Consider the following 16799-nt stretch of genomic DNA (forward strand, 5'->3'; position numbering starts at 1 on the left):
GCAAAATACAAATTGTGTAGTTTCAACGATTCTGCATATGAGTTAAGTGCTCTTAACGTTTGCATTTAAAAGTGGCATTGGTCAACATAAAGATGAATGGTAAAATTCATGCTAATAACTTAAAATTTTAACTTTTCTTTACTTAGAATGACATCAAATAGCAAACAAGAAGTACTATGACAAGTTAAAAGAGAGACCATGGAAGAAAAGAGCTTTATATTTTCATACTTTTAATGGCTCTTTTCCCCTACTTTTTGGACACTGTGCCCCACAAATTATATAGCAGGCCCTGCTTCTGAGTGTCAACCCCCCGGGCAGAGCAGACTCAGCTTTCCTACCACACTTCCAGCCATATGATTTGGACTAACTGGCTGTACTCTGGGGGCACATCTCTCCATTTCCAGCCTGCTTCCATTTTATACCATATAAACACATATATACACACATGCACACACGTACATGCCAATGGACAAGAGTGGAGTTAAGGATACAATCCTTAATAAAGTCTAACCTGATTCATGTTCCGTTTCAGGGACCTCGAAAACTTCAGCCCCCTCAGGTAAGGACCCCCTGGTCTCCTCGGCTACCTCAGGGGCCTCAGACTCTTCGTGAAGTTCAGACTCCTCACCTTCAATCTCCTCGTCAGCCTCAGCTTCAGTTTCTTCTGCTTCTATAAAAAATGAGAAGAAATAAATTATTTAGATTAAGTCAGCAAATATTTAATTGGGGATGACCCCTGGAGCATGAGGCTTAATGAGAAAGATAGAAACAGTCTCTACATATTGTATCTATTAAAATGCAGTAGTAAAGGGTGATAGTAATATGCTCAGAGTGCTATCGGGGCACCGGCCTAAGGATTCATTCAAAACGGGGAAATGCGTATAGCATTCCCAAATATTACAACAGTACAAGACAGCAAACAGCCCAAATGTCCATTTAAAAGGGAATGGCTATACCTGCACTGTCTGACATGTAGTCACGAGCCACATGTGGCTATTGAGCACTTGAAATGTGGCTAGTCCAAACTGAGATGAGCTGTAACTATAAAACATACAATGGACTTCAGAGACTCTGTATGAAAAATTGAATGTAAAAAATGTATCAATAATTTTTACAGTGATTACATGTTAAAATAATAATTTGGACATAGTGTATTAAATAAAATATGCAGTTGGCTCTCTGAATCTTGAGGTTCTGTATCTGTGGATTTGACCAACCACGAATTGAAAATATTTGTTTTAGAAAGTTCCAAAAAGCAAAATTTGAATTTGCTGCATGCTGGCAACCATTTACATTATATTAGTTATTATAAGTTATCTAGAGATGATTTAAAGTATATGAGATGATATGTTTAGGTTAAATGCACATACTATGCCATTTTATATATGGGACTTGAGCATTCATGGACTTTGGTATCCGTGGAGGTCCTGGGACCAATGCCTCATGGATACCGAGGGATGATTGTAATTAATTTCACTCGTTTCTTTTTTCTTTTAATGTGACTACTAGAAAATTTAAAATTATGTATGTGGCTTGCATTTTATTTTTACTGGGCAGCACTAGGCTAGACTATATATTTTCTTACAGCTAGTTACAAATAATAGAGTATGTTGATCAGTACGCTAAAATTTAAAAAACATAACTCCAAGTTTTACATAGTTGCTGATGACAGCTATAAGAAATAAATGCATAGAAGTCTTTGAGGAAGAAGATGGGGTAAATGGTGGTGTTAGAAAACCCATCTCTTCAATTCCCTTTAATATACTTTTTAAATTGACTGAACAAGGTATTTTCTATATAAAGATATGAAAAACTAAATGAGCTTGTTTTCTGGACTCTTGTGGGAATTATTCCCTCCCCTGCCCCCTGCCCAGTGAGTACCTTCCAAGAATCACATTCTAGTGGTATGAGATACCTCTGGCACCTGGATTTTTAATCTAAATTGGGGTGATTAAGCACAAAGGAAAAAGCATCCTGAAGTGTCCTTGTATCTTGAAGTCTGACCAGGATTGCCAAGCATGTGGCTTCCAAGTATGTGAGTTGGAATGTGGTGAATCTTTTGTGTTATATGAAGGATTTATGGTGATACACACAAGGAGGAAGCATCATTTGCTGAATTCTACTAGGGTTAGAGATGAAGTTATATATACTCTACTCCAGAAACTCAAAATGTCTTTTAGCCGAGTATCTCTTATAGTAAAAAAAAAAAAACTTATCATATACCTCCAACATGCATATATTTGGTTATCTGTAAGTTGTGTTCTTATCCACATTAGGTACATTATAAAGTGTATATATAAAATGAATTTATATAATGATGCTGAAAAATGTAAAAAGTTTGAAAACTTTTTTCTAGAACCCTACTGGATAATGTGTGTTCCATGTGAGTCAGGAATGAACTGAAAAGTGTTCTAAGATCCTTGTACTATCTGTGATTTTTGATTAAGTGTATGTTGTATTAGTTATCTATTGGTTCATAATAAATTACCCCCAAAATTACTGGTTAAAATAACAATAATCACATATTGCCCTCGCAATTACTGGGGTCAGGAATTTGGGAGTGGCTTAGTTGGTGGTTCTGGCTCTGGATTTCTCATGAAGTCACAGTGAATATGTCAATTAGAGCTGCAGAGGTCAATCTGAAGGCTTGACAGGGGCTGGCGGAGCCCCTTCCAAGGTGAACACTCAAAGCCAGAACCAAGGTCCTCCGGGAGTGGAGAGGAGCAAGGCCAGAAGTCCTGACCCACAGAGTTGTGTGCAGAATAAAGATAGCGGTTGTTTTACAGTTTGGGGGTGGCTGGCTGCACAGCAATGGAACACTGAAACAGACTTTCTTTACTCTTTTGAGCTACGGACAGCTTTGGCAGTCTGGTGAAACTTATGGATCCCTTCTTAGTATAATGCTTTCAATCTCATAAAATAAAATAAGAAGCCAATTATACTGAATACAGTTATCAAGATATCAAAAAAATTTTTGTGGTATAGGAAATGTGTGCATCTTTGCTAATGCATTAAATAACAAGAACTAGCAACTGGTTGAATAACTACCATAATTTTGGAATAGTGACACGCATAAACAAGACATCTAAAACTGGAATGGGATATGAAAATATCTTTGTTTCTATTGGTGACAAAGTCAAGGTGCTGCTAAATACTATTGTGGTTTGTAGCCTATATTAATTATTAGGTGAGTAAAATACTAAATTTCAGTTAAGGGTTAGTAAAAAATAAAGTTATAATTACTTCCCCATTCAAATTCACAGACCTCTGAATTTTATCCCCAGGTTTAAAACTCCAGTCTTAAGAGAAATTTTTAGAGTAAGTTCTATAATGGAGATGGAAGTTTAAGTATAAAGACAATGGGTGTAGTAAGAGTTTAGCTGTTTTCTCAACTCCTACAGGATCCTTTTAATAGAAGTAATTCCAACATCCATGTCACCTGTGACAAGCGTAAGCCTTAGAAGACGTGCTGCACATGCTGTCCTACTGTGTACCCCTCTTACAGGGTGGATGAGTAGGTATCTGTGTCAGGATTCCTTTTCCTATGAATCCAGTACTGCTGTGACCATATAATTTATTATCCAAATTGGAACACTATGAGAATGAGAGGGGGGGTCAAACAAATACTTCAGGAATCTGGGCATGAACCTAGACTCTCATATGCAAATTGGGAAATATGGTCACCCTGTCTATAATTCACTGGAAATACTGCAGCTTTTGGCAGTCACAATACAAAATCAAATGGCATATAATTAATCATATAATCTTATGTTTGCCTTTTGCTTTCGCATTCATAGCTTCCAATAGCTTTCGATTTTCTTCTTCTATTCTCAGTGTCTCTTCTTTGGTTTTTCTGAAATGAAAAGGTCCAAAATTTAGTTATCTTTGGAAATTCAGATATCTCACAATATTATAGAATTTAAGGCTTATAATGGTAAAACTAAAGAGTAGGTCATGTATAATATTCATTACACTTTTTACTTTATAATGTAAATGTTTAATTTACTCATACAGAGGCTAGTTAGATTTCAGAAATTTTGGGGTTTCTTTTTTTGGTAAGAAAAGTTGAAATATTGTATTTTAAAAACTTTGGCTATTAATTAGGAAAACTGGAAAAATTAAAAAAAGATTATCTAACTCCAAGCTGGGATAATTTGTATCATTTTCCCTCTGATTCAATGAGAAGTGTTCACAACATAGAGGTAAATGAAAAAAGGTATAATATAAAACTATGTATAATACAAATTTACTTTTGTATTTAAAATATATATAAATGATGATTAAAAGACAAGAATAAAATGAATCAAACTGTTAATAGTAATTATCTCTGGATGGTGGCATTCTGAGAGTTTTAAATTTTATTTCACATTTTTTGCACTTTAAAAGATTTTCCATATGAATAAGTAGAAAATTTGTCAATTTACCTTTGTAACCAGAAAAATTATTTTCTGATTTATTTTCTTTTTAATATAGTAATGATGAAATTTAAAGAGACTTGGGATAGGGAAACAAGTATCTGGAGGGAATCTGTTTTTCATTAGGGTTCAAGGTCTAAACTTACTGCCTTAATGATGAAGACAGGTATAAGGAAAGTTAGTAAAATGATGGAGAAAGACAATATTTATTAAAAATTAAAACATGCATACCTTTGACCTAGAAATTCTGTATCTAGGAATTTAGCCCTCAAGTACTGGCATACTATTGCACAAAGAAGCAAGTATAAGAATGTTGATTGCATCTTTAAAAATAATATCCAAAAAACTGTATCAAGTATTCAGCAACAGGGGGCCAGTTAAGTAGAGTAGAGCCCATCCATCTCAGCAGCCCACTCTGGGGCAGTCTTCTTCAGACCGTCCTATAGGTTGGTCATTCTCTCTTATTCAGTGCTTTTTTGTGTGTTCTTTTTCCCCTTTCTTTGAAAATCTTTAATATATTCTCTTCAAAGATATTACTACACCTCTCCTCCCAACAAGCATGTTTCTTGTTAATAGGGGGTGTTCTCTCACTGTATTCTAGATACAGTCTGTGATCCAGACTGAGGTCGTGGTGTAATTCGAGTTCTCTTTGTTCATGCCCCAGACTTCTGAAACTACTGAACATGGTTTCTGCATGCCTTCCCTACTTTGTTTTGTGTGAACTGGCAATCCTTCTACTTACTTAGTCAGGTAGGGCTCTTCTGTGAGACTTTCCTCATCCAAAACCTGGGTACTGTATGCTGCTGCTAAGAATCTAAGACCTGACAAGAAGGAGGAAGAATTTTGCTGCCAGTTTCTAGCTACTTCTATATACTACTTGGATAGACAGTCAAAGACAAATGGTGATAACAGAAATTATTCTGCATTTGACTCATACATTTGGAAACTGATGTTGGAAAATCTAGAATTAGCATGTCTGTAGATATATGGCCAAAGATATAATTCTAAATCCTGTTAATCTTATCTCTTTTCCAACCAAGTTGCAAGGCCTTTAAATGCATCTCTGACCATTTTTTTTAAAAAAACTGTTTTAAATTTCATTTTCTGCAGTATATGAGAAAAAAGCAACACAGAGAAATGGAGAAAAGTCTGCTTCAACCTGGGCAAGTCTTTGCCATTAAGAAGTTTATAAAGACATAACAATTTAGAATCAAAAGAAGTAAAAATTGATTATAGAGATAGCTCGGAAAATTCCATACAGTAAGAGGGAGGTGAAAGTTAAGAGTTGGGAGACAGTGGAGATGTCCTTTCCCTTAAAAAAAAAAACCCTATAGATTAAATGTATTTTAAATTATCTACTTAAAATGTAGCAAACCTTCAGCCTAGAAATCACATGAACTTCATTTTACTGTTACGTTGATAGCTTCATATGTTCTTAAATATTTGACTATTTCTCATACACTGGAAAAAAATTAGGTAATCCCTTAAATCCTAGCAAATTGTAGCTCCATTTGTAACAGAACTTTTAAAAGCTAAAAGTAAATGTATTAAGTTTGTAATTATTGTCTTAATACTTTTAGTCAATTTTACAAACAATTTTATTAACTAATCTAAATTATACTTTATGTATTTTTGTGTTAAGTTCATAAAGGAACGGCCAATTTAGGTGAACAATGAACATCAAATAACAAAATCCTCTGACACACAGTTATCAGTTATCCTCCACCCCCTAACTAATACCCACCTCCCAGCTCCATAATTCCCATAATTCCTAGTTTAAAGAGCTCTCCTAAGTCCCAGCACAAATTGCTAATATCTGAAGGGGAAAAGGAAATAACATTTGAGAAAGCTCCTATAGGTGCCATCATTAATAGTGAGAGGTTTAATGGGTTAATATAATGAAATTTAGTTTTTGAATGTCTCAGCCTTTAACGCTTGGAGAAGTAGGAATCTCAGTGGACAAATTAAAATTTTTAGTGTCTAAAGAGCTTGTTTCAGCAAGGAAGAACAATTAGCACATTAAGTCACTCTTTCCTTTTATACTTTATTTTCCAGTCTGAAGAACTTGATAGTTAAAGTTTAGTCTTGACCCCAGCCATGAACAGATGGAAGTGTGTCCACATTTTGAAATGTTCTTCATTGCACCCAGATTAGAGAATAAGCTCTTGATGTTGAACCTGTCAATTATAAATAAGTAGTCTTGTTCTTTCCTTATGTAGAACTTAGGCTTTGGATTTTAGTCATACCTCACAAGTGTATTTTCACTTTTTATTATATTATTTCTTTCATTTGTGGATTCTAGTTAGCAAAATTATAATATTTAAGTCACAGATAAACATCGTAGAAAAAAAATATCTTCCCTGTGCTCATTTTTTTACAGTGTCTTTGGAAAGTAGATATTTGGTTTAGAATGTCTGATTTGGGGCTGTGAAAACAGCCACAACTCTGTACTTTAGAGATTATGGAAGTATTTGTGAAATTACTGTTTTTCTTAGAATTAGAACTGGATCTAGTTAGTAGGCCACCGTTTTGATGCTAAAGACATTTCATAAATATAAATTGTAAGTACACATTTAACAGCTATAAGAGGTTAATTAACCCAGTTTATTGTGCCAGGCAGATTTTACCTTGCTGCTTCTTCCTCTTTTCTTTTCTTTAGTAGTTCATCCAATAACCTTTCTAAAATCTTAGAGTCAATTTCTTGTTTATTCTCTAAATACAGTCTATTAAGTAAATATTTTCCTGAAACACAGATAAAGAGAACAATGTTAATTTTGAAGCTCTATAAAATATAGTAAGATATATTTTTGGAAATTAACAATGAAAAAATTATTTCTGTCTATATCTAAATATATTTTCCTTTAAGCATTTATTTAAATAGAGCCCAGATTCTTTAAGAGACCATATTAAATCCTTTTTAAAAGGTGTATATGGGCATGTCATAAATAACTAAAACATAAAAAGAGGTAATATAATATATTCTCCCCATGGAAATTCTCTTTTCAAATATATTTCCTTAAGATGCAAAATGACAGAATATTCTTGGCCCCCTCATCAAAGATTAGTTGACCGTATATGTGTGAGTTTACTTCTGGGCTCTCTGTTCTGTTCCTTTGGACTATGTGTCTGTTTTTCTAGTGGTACCATACTGTTTTGATTACTATAGCTTTATACAAAGTGACAGAATAATTAAAATTTATTCCCTATCTTTATGTACTTAGTATTTCCCATTTAAGGTGAAGAAGGACTAATATATAGTTTTGCCCTCAGCCTCATATATTTTTCATTTAGAAGTTATAATGCTGACTGGGATGGTGTGTTAGATTTTCAGCTCCAAAGAATAATTGTAAGGGCCTGCTGGAACATTAGGTGATCCCACACCATCTGTGGCCACCTACGCAGTGGATGGATGCCTCCTTTTGTGTACCTCTAGGTCATGAAGGGACCACTGGTGTGGTATTTGTACATAGGGAAGGTGGAGTGTTTTTCATTTTATATTTTAACTAAAAATATTATCAGCAATAAAAACTTCACTTTAAATTGACATGATAAATATTTACCAACCATTGTTTTCTGTGTCTGATAAACAGATGACTAAATCGGGTAGAATTCCTTTGTTGACTAAGACCATCCACAGTTCTTTCATAATAGGGTAGTTGTCCAGTATCCATCCTCCATATTTTGGGGCACCATAAAACCTATTCTTGTTTTCTTCAACTACCTGTGAAAAACAGCAAACTGAAATTACCATCATATCTACCCAAGTAAAGGATGCTACCTTGATATATTATTTTTGTGGACCTTAATCAAGTATCTTTTGAGTTTTTCTGACTTTCAGAAGGAAATAAAAAGAGCCACTTAATTTTTTTTTTTTTTTTTTTTTTTTTTCTTTTTGCGGTATGCGGGCCTCTCACTGTTGTGGCCTCTCCCGTTGCGGAGCACAGGCTCCGGACGCGCAGGCCCAGCGGCCATGGCTCACGGGCCCAGCCGCTCCGCGGCATATGGGATCCTCCCAGACCGGGGCACGAACCCGTATCCCCTGCATCAGCAGGCGGACTCTCAACCACTGCGCCACCAGGGAGGCCCGAGCCACTTAATTTTAAAAGAGAAACTTAAGGGGCTTCCCTGGTGGCGCAGTGGTTGAGAGTCCGCCTGCCGATGCAGGGGACACGGGTTCGTGCCCTGGTCTGGGAGGATCCCGCATGCCGCGGAGCGGCTGGGCCCGTGAGCCATGGCCATTGAGCCTGCGCGTCCGGAGCCTGTGCTCCGCAACGGGAGAGGCCACAACAGTGAGAGGCCCGCGTACCGCAAAAAGAAAAAAAAAAGAGAAACTTAATTTTAAAGCAATAAAGCTATAAGTTTTAAAAGTTAAGAACAGGAAGCAAAAGTCTTTCTTAAATAAATATAACAATACATGCTTACTATATGTTATTCAGTATTACAGAATCCAAATCCTGATTCAGAAGGTCTAGGGTAAGGCCCAAGAGTCTGTATTTCTAACATGCTCTCAGGTGACAATGGTCCTTGGTCCACTCTTTGAGTAGCAAGGTCCTAGCCCAGTTTGCCTTTTTTAGTGACAATGCTCTTCACTTCCCTTTTGCTTTTCAGCCTTCAATGTGAAAGGCTTCTACCTGTCACCCAATAATAATAACTTCAACACAAGTATGGAGATTAGATGTGGATCTATGAATATACCAATTCTGAAGGTTTTAAACAAGTTTGTGGGCCATCAGGAAATCACAGAATATTAGAAGTCAAAGGGGAAGAAATGTCAAGAAGACTGGTGTAACCCTCTGGCCTATGCAGAATTTAAGATTACCTGCTTTTTGAATTTCCACCTGAATGAAGGGTATTTTGAAAAAAAGAATTTTAACACTTTGAAATATTTCACATAAGAGAATTGGGGGAATAAAAGCTATAATGAAGAAGTATAAGTGAAATAAGTTAGAGAAAGACAAATGCTACATGAGCTCACTTATTTGTGGAATCTAGAAAAAACAAATTACTAGAAACAGAGAACAGATTGGTGATTGTCAGAGACAGGGCTGGAGGTGGGGAAATGGGTGAAGGTGGTCAAAAGGTACAAACATCCAGTTATAAGATAAATAAATCCTAGGCATGTAATGTACAGCATGGTGACTATAGTTAATAATATTGTGGTGTATATTTGAAAGTTGCTAAGAGAGTAGATCTTAAAAGTTCTCACCACACACACACACACACACACACACACACACACACAAATGTAACTATGTGAGGTGACCATGTTAACTAAACTTATTGTAGTAATCATTTTGCAATATATACATATATCAAATCAGTATGTTGCACATTTTAAACTAATACAATCTTATATGTCAATTACATATCAAGAAAACTGGAAAAAATATAAATGGTTAATAAAAAATTTTACTAAGTTTCAAAGATATGAAAATTAAAACAATATCAACATATAATTTATAGTTTCCCTATCTCATTCAATTTTTTTGAAAAAAATTTAATGGCTTCATAGTATTTAGTCAAATGAATAAACCCTAATTTGTTTAATCATCCTCTTAATGTTAAACATTTATATAACTTATAATTTTATTATAACATTGTGATGATATGAGGGACATCTGCATATATAAATCTTTGTCTAAGTATATATTTCTTTAGGTTAGATTCCTATAAAAAGTGTTTTTAGGTCAAAAAGAATAAAGGAATGAACATTTTAAAGGCTTTTTATATACATTGTCATGTTGCTTCCATAATGTCTGTAACAATTTTCACTCCTATGTGACTATATCATTACAGCCTCACTAGTATGGATTGTTATAAGTTTTAAAAAATCTTTGCCAATTTGACAGGTAAGAAATTGTCTCTCTTTTTTTCATATTTTTATTGACACGTGAACATTAAAATTTTTCAGTTAACCATTTGTATTTCTTCTTTGATGAAATAATCTGTTTACGTCTTTGTCTGTTTTTTACATTGGTATTAGATTTTCCTTGATTTGTAAGAAATCTTTATAATGAGGAATTAATGTGTCATATTTATTATAAATACTTTCCCCAGTTTGATGTTTGCTTTAAAATTTTGATTTTCATGGTGTATTTTTTAAGGAAAGGGAATCATTGTTAAGTAGCATCTTCATTGAGATTTTGCTCTAAGAGTCTTCCATGGCATTTGTGCCTAGAGTACTTGACCATTCTAAAATCATTTCAATATCACTACACTTTCTTCTAGGTAAAAACATGCCATTTTTACATTTAACAATTAATATGGAATTAATTTTGATGTAAGCTGAGAATCTAAATTGTTTTTTTCCTACCAGTTAATTTTATCAACACTATTAAATAATTCTTCCTTTCCTTTTGGGTTGTGATGTAAACCTTAGTATGTACCCCGTTTTTATCTATACTGAGGTCTGTTTCTGTGCGTGCTCTGTGGTTCTGTTAGTTCTTGTATGATTATCAGGCTTATAAACCACTGTAACATCACATTTTACTAGTTGGTAGAGCAAGTCTCTCTCTGTTATACTTTGCCAGCCTGTTCTTACCAAGTCCCAACTATTGGTTCTCCCAAATAAATTTTAGAGACATTTGTCAGTTTCCAAAATACATTGACATTTTTATTATAATTGCATCAAATCTATAAACTAATCTGAGAAAGATACCTTAATAAGATTTTGTCTTTACATGTAAGAAATTAGTAATGACCTACTTTTTAAAAATAGGTTTCCTACTCAGAGATCATGGAAACTGATGACAGGTAGAACAGTGTCCTGCATTGGTCTCTGTTCTCTTGAAAAAGACAATCTGATATGAGCTTTGATGTTAAAATCTCACGTGATTTAAACTCCCCCACAATCCCAGACTCACAGTTTACCATCTATTGACACTACTCATATTCCTACATCAGAAGTGTTTTAGTAGTACTCCCTGTAGGTTTGTATCCTCCAGAATAAACTCTGGAAAGAATGGAGCAAATTATCAGTGAAGGGCAAGGATGGGATGTTCACAGTGCTAAAGACATCCCTGACTTGGATATCTCCGCCTTTGGGATGCTCTGTCTCACCTCCAGGACGAGATAATAGCCTTGACCTTCGTGACATGCCTATACCTTGTACATATCTAGTTATCACTTAGCACATGATAGTTAATTATTGGATGCTATGTCAGCCTTCTCTACCTGACTGATAGCTCCTTAATGGAAAGGCTATGTTTAATTCAACTTTGTGTCCCCAGGCTCTAGCACAGTAGGTACTCAGAATGTTTCTGAAGAAATAAATTGATGACAGAACAACCTGAAGAGATACAGAAGTTGAAAGATCTCTTTGGGAAGCTCAGAGGGGGATAACAACTTGCCTTGGGTATAGCCTGGTGCTCAAGGATTTCACCCAATGTGTTACAGAGTGGTTCTATACTCTCAGAGAACATTTTTTTTCTTCTCATGATTTTAAATTACATCATTTTCAAATTACAGAGAAATACATAAGTTCATTGAATGACCAAAACTGATTTGTTCTCTTTAACTTTTGCTCTGAATGCTTACCCAAGCGCTCTGTACAAAACAGATCCATATGGTCTTTATAAGCCTTCTAATTTGATATGGGTAGGACATAGTACCTGAGGCTTTATTTTCCCCTTAGATTGGAAAATCCGTCATGTATCCATCCATCTCCCCCATGAACATGTTCAAGGTGGTTGGATGAAATTAGTTAGCTAGGGAGCAAAATTTGTCTTGGTTTACAAATAACCGGCTCGTAGATGAAAAAGTAACTTTGGTACTTGCTTCATATAAACTATCTTTTAACCAACTGGACTGAATTAAAGACAATAAAAGTTAATGAAGAATAAATGTCAAAGCTATGAAATTATATTTCACATTTGTTGATAATTATTGAAAATTTATAAGCAACTGTTCACTGGGGTACATTACACATAACAATGTTGACTGTAAAATGCACATGAATTTGAAGGCTACATATTTCAACACTGTCATACAGGATTGTAAAATAATTGTACATGTACTAGGTTAACATTTTCTCAGTTACTGTGAAATCAATGATAAAAATAAAGAGCCTGGATTTCTTACCTCTTGGAGAACTTCGTCTAAGATTTCAGCAATTTTTTCATGTGGCTGTTCAAAGTTCATGTCTTTTGCCATTTTTACCGTCTCCTTTATTATGGAAAGAACTTCTGGATGATCTGCAGTTACCTCCTCTATCACATATTCTATTACATCTAAAGTAAAATAAATCGATAAATTAATGCCATTAATAATTTTAGTAAACAATGCTATTTGCAATAGAACATGATTGTAAAGACGTAACCCAAGGAAGTACTCTTCATGTTCCTGCAGCACGTGCCAGAAAAAGGGAGAAATAGACTGGACGGGAAATAAGTCAGGAATCACAAAATAACAGAGCAGTGGCTTAAAGCCAGTGCATCAGAATGAAAGTGAATGAGGCATGAAAAAAGTCATGTCAGGCAGGAGTCAAAACTCAGGAAGCCAGGGAGAAGACGTAGGAACCAAAGGCTTCCAGGGGTCAAGCTAAAACTTGGGCATCTAGGGAATGAGTCAGAAAACAAAATAAATACTTCCAATTTATAAGCATGAAACTAAATGGGACAATAAGAGGATGGGAGGTAGGCAAGTTGGAGGGGATGGAAGAAAGGGTGGCATAGGCTGGTTTTTGAAGTGTTAGACTTGATTCTTGTCTCATTGTGTGCTGAATGTTTCCTTACACGGCTGAGCTGGCTCACAGGCTGGACCATGATGTAAACATTCATCCACTCCTCTAATGGGACATGAGATTGGCAGCTCCACCTGACTCCTCTACCTCTGCCTTTCCAATAGTGCCTCCTGAGCTGCCCCAAGGCTCTATCCATCAGGGTCTCCTGCCAGAGCCCAACTGATCCTGGCCCAGAAAAACCCCAAGGGACCTTTGAAGAGCAGCTGCCTGCTGCCCTCCCTGTCATGAAGTGAGAAGTCTGTTCTCAGGGATAGAGAGAGCCAGCAGTTTCTGGAGAGCCAGAGTAGAAGAGGCAAGAACCCAAGATCTTCCTATAGCCAGGGAAAGAGGACATGAGGAGGCAGAAATAGCCAGGCAAAGGCACTAAATGTGCCAGAAGATGCTAGTGGTCTACCCAATATCTCCTTTTCCTTAGTAACAGAACCCTGATTTTGTTAGGGTCAGCAATGTGCCTAGCTAAAAACACTACATCTCCTAACTTCCCTTATAGTTTGGATGGCTGGTAGATAAGATGCAAGAAAAATTTGGGGAGGGGAGGCCGTGAGTCATCTTGTTTTCTATTTAAAGAGGAGTAACTCAGCTGGATGGAATGCCAATTTTTGCCCCTTGTCTTTTCCCTTTTCCTGCACACTGATATGATGGCTGGCATGCTAGCAGCCATCTTGTGAATTATTACAGTAGCCATATGCCAGGAATGGCAGAAAAGATAGATCTCCTATCTTCTCAATATTCTTGTTCAAAAAAACAATATATCACATGTTCTTTTTTCTGTGTTCCTGCATGTCTAACTGTTCATATTATAGTAGCCTTTAAGATAGAGTAAGTGGATATTAATAATACTTTTTAAAAAAGAAATCACACATATGTTACTCCTTCAAAATTCTAAAGGAACTATTTGTGATTTTTAGATCCACAGTCTAAGAGAACCAAATTACCCAAATATTAATTTACCTTTTTTTGAATCCAACATTAGATCCTGACTAGAGTCTTGTTGACTTCTTTGAAGTGTAGACATTTTACTTGTTTCTTTTTCATCTGTGAATAAAACTCTGTTAACATGTAAAGAACAGTATTTAAAGTGTAGGTGAATCCCAAAGAAGATTGTGGTATGGGCCCAGGGACCCAGGACTCATGTTCCCAATTTCTTAAAAAATTAAAATAACAACCATAATAGTCAAATAGGTAAACATATCTATCAGCAGTAGAAAATAAAGATAATGACTTAACTTATGACAAAACCAAGAGTAATTTCAGTTTCATATAATGCCAGTGGATGTAAATTGAAAAAAAAATCAAATTTTCCCTTCCCGAGGTAACTAACAGACTCTTGGCTCCAAGAGATAAAGGCTGTGCTTATCTCAGACATAGTGGGGAGAAAGGGTGCCTTTTACCAGGGTACACTGGCAGTGTTGGTATCCCTCCAGCAGTGGATAGAGGCACTGATGACTGCTTCTACCTTGGACAGCTTCCTCCAAAGAGGGAACAGATAATACAAGGGAGGGGCTCCCTTTGTGTATGTATAGGTGCTGGGAACTCTGCAGCAGCAGAGATGGGGTTCTCAGATGCCACTTGGCCAAAATGTTAATTTCTGGGTCTTCTGTTAAGTCTGTGTGTGCGCATGCATGCTGGGGGAGGAGGAGTATCATATATAAGTTTCTGACAGTGCCCAGTTCAATTCCTACTCAGCTTGAAATAAACACAAGGCAAAGACACGTCTATCTGAATCAGGAGGAGAAACCAAATAGACAAGATCAGCCCTACATTATATAACACAATAAATTATATATGCAATTAAAAATTAAATACAAAAAGGTCAGGCCAATAAAAAAAAGAGTATAAGTATATATATTAAATCTCTGGTTGAGAGTAAGACTTTTTAAGCCTGAAAGTAAATGGAAGAAATCAACAAAGGGAAAGTAATGATTTGACTATGAAAATGTGAAAAATTCCTCTACTTCAAAAACAGCAAGCTGATTTAAAAGACAAACCACCCAATTTGGAAAAAAAATATGAAAAATAAGTGAGTAATATAGAAAATTTATATAGGAACCATATAACTGATACAATTTAGAAAAATGGGCAAACGACAAAAATGGTCACCTCAGAAAAGAAGCAATATAAATGGCTAACACAGTATTAAAATACTAAACTTCAGAAATAGTCAAATAAAAACTAAAATAATATTTAAAAAGAGAAAATACTGAGGACACTATAACATGTAGTTTGTATATTCCTGATGGGAACATAATTTGGAACAACTTTATGCAAAGCAATTTGACTCTGTCTGTAGCTTCATACTCATCAAACTAGTGACTCCACTTATGTCAACATGCAGACAAAACTTCATGTAGAAAATTCACTGGAAAAAAATTCACTGGAGCATTATTTGTATTAGTAGCAAAAAAATAATTTAAGTTTTCGATGTAATGAACTAGTTAAAACTATTACCTATAAATAGGGAAATTGTGCAGTAATTTTAAATGAGCGTTAAAATATTTTCTAATGAAATTATATAATTAAATGTAACATTATAAATAAAAATAGTTTACATTGTATGCTCTTGATTATATAAATGGAAAAGTTTTATAAGGGTAAATAGCACTAAACGATAACATTTCATAGCTACAACTTTGGGTTTATGATGCTCTGATTCCAACCCATTAAAGGAAGCAGAGAGCTTTTAAGAAAATTTATTATTGTATGATAATGATTGTGTCACGTCTGGAAACATACAAAAAAATTTGGGGGGCGTTCTAACTGTATTAGACTTGCTGGGTTCTATTTTCTTCTTCATTCTGGTAAATCTATTTCTGTTCTACAGCTGCTCAGTTTGGCTGTAAGAGAGAAGCTAACTCTTTTTCTCCTAAAGTTTCCAATTTGAGGGAGGGGGGGTGGGTAATTTTAAGCTTCAATATAAACATGATAAAGTATGGAATGGGAATAAGATCCACAAGCATGGCATTAGCAGCTCATTTTGTTACCGTCTTTATCATCTGACTTCATTTTGGCTTCTTCATTGTCCTCTAAAGAGCTTTCTCTTTGGGATTCAAGAGTGAACACTGCAGTGAAAGAATAATACACTTTATCAGCTAATCTGTTTATATTAGGAAAGATCTGGCTAATAATATTAGCAACATTTTCTTTATTATCTTCATCAAATGACAGATGCAACTCTTCTAAGCTTTTATATGCATCAGTTGGGAACTCATTTTCCTTCCTTTCAAATTCTCTTTGAGGGTCTTTTGTAGTTGACTGGGCTGAAAGATAGTAATTGGCTGTGTTAGCAAAAGGTAGCTGGGGGTAGGTAGACAGCCTTGGGCGTGTGAGTTCTGACTCAGTGTGGTTTTGGTGAATCATTTGATCTCCTTGTCTAAACTTCTACTGGGCAAAATGAGGATAATTAAACTGAAAACATCGTTGCAACATTAACTGAGATAATGGGTGTAAACAAGAACTTAGAAAAGGCTTGGCACACAGGAAGCCTGCTCCATATTAGCTGCCATCCTCTGTATTATTATATAATTTTCTGTGTTAAAAAGCTCAATATTCTCCACTGACAAAATTTCTTAAAAATATATTGGAGTGGGCTTCCCTGGTGGCGCAGTGGTTGAGAGTCCGCCTGCTGATGCAGGGGACACAGGTTC

The 16799-nt window shown here is 35.5% G+C and overlaps 1 protein-coding gene across 1 annotated transcript in view; it reads right to left on the bottom strand.

Annotated features, from left to right (window-relative positions):
* AK9 (adenylate kinase 9) overlaps positions 1–16799 on the bottom strand; it is a 105371-nt gene that overhangs the window by 55032 nt on the left and 33540 nt on the right. The window contains exons 13-19 of the mRNA XM_081251566.1: positions 16137–16214; positions 14107–14190; positions 12495–12643; positions 7980–8136; positions 7043–7157; positions 3777–3853; positions 512–670 (exon numbers count right to left, since the gene is read on the bottom strand). Coding sequence (XP_081107692.1) covers positions 512–670; positions 3777–3853; positions 7043–7157; positions 7980–8136; positions 12495–12643; positions 14107–14190; positions 16137–16214 — 819 coding nt within the window. The remainder of the gene's footprint in view (positions 1–511; positions 671–3776; positions 3854–7042; positions 7158–7979; positions 8137–12494; positions 12644–14106; positions 14191–16136; positions 16215–16799) is intronic.

This window comes from Mesoplodon bidens (genome assembly GCF_964165515.1).
Source record: "Mesoplodon bidens genome assembly, chromosome: 12".
Taxonomy (NCBI): Eukaryota; Metazoa; Chordata; class Mammalia; order Artiodactyla; family Ziphiidae; genus Mesoplodon; species Mesoplodon bidens.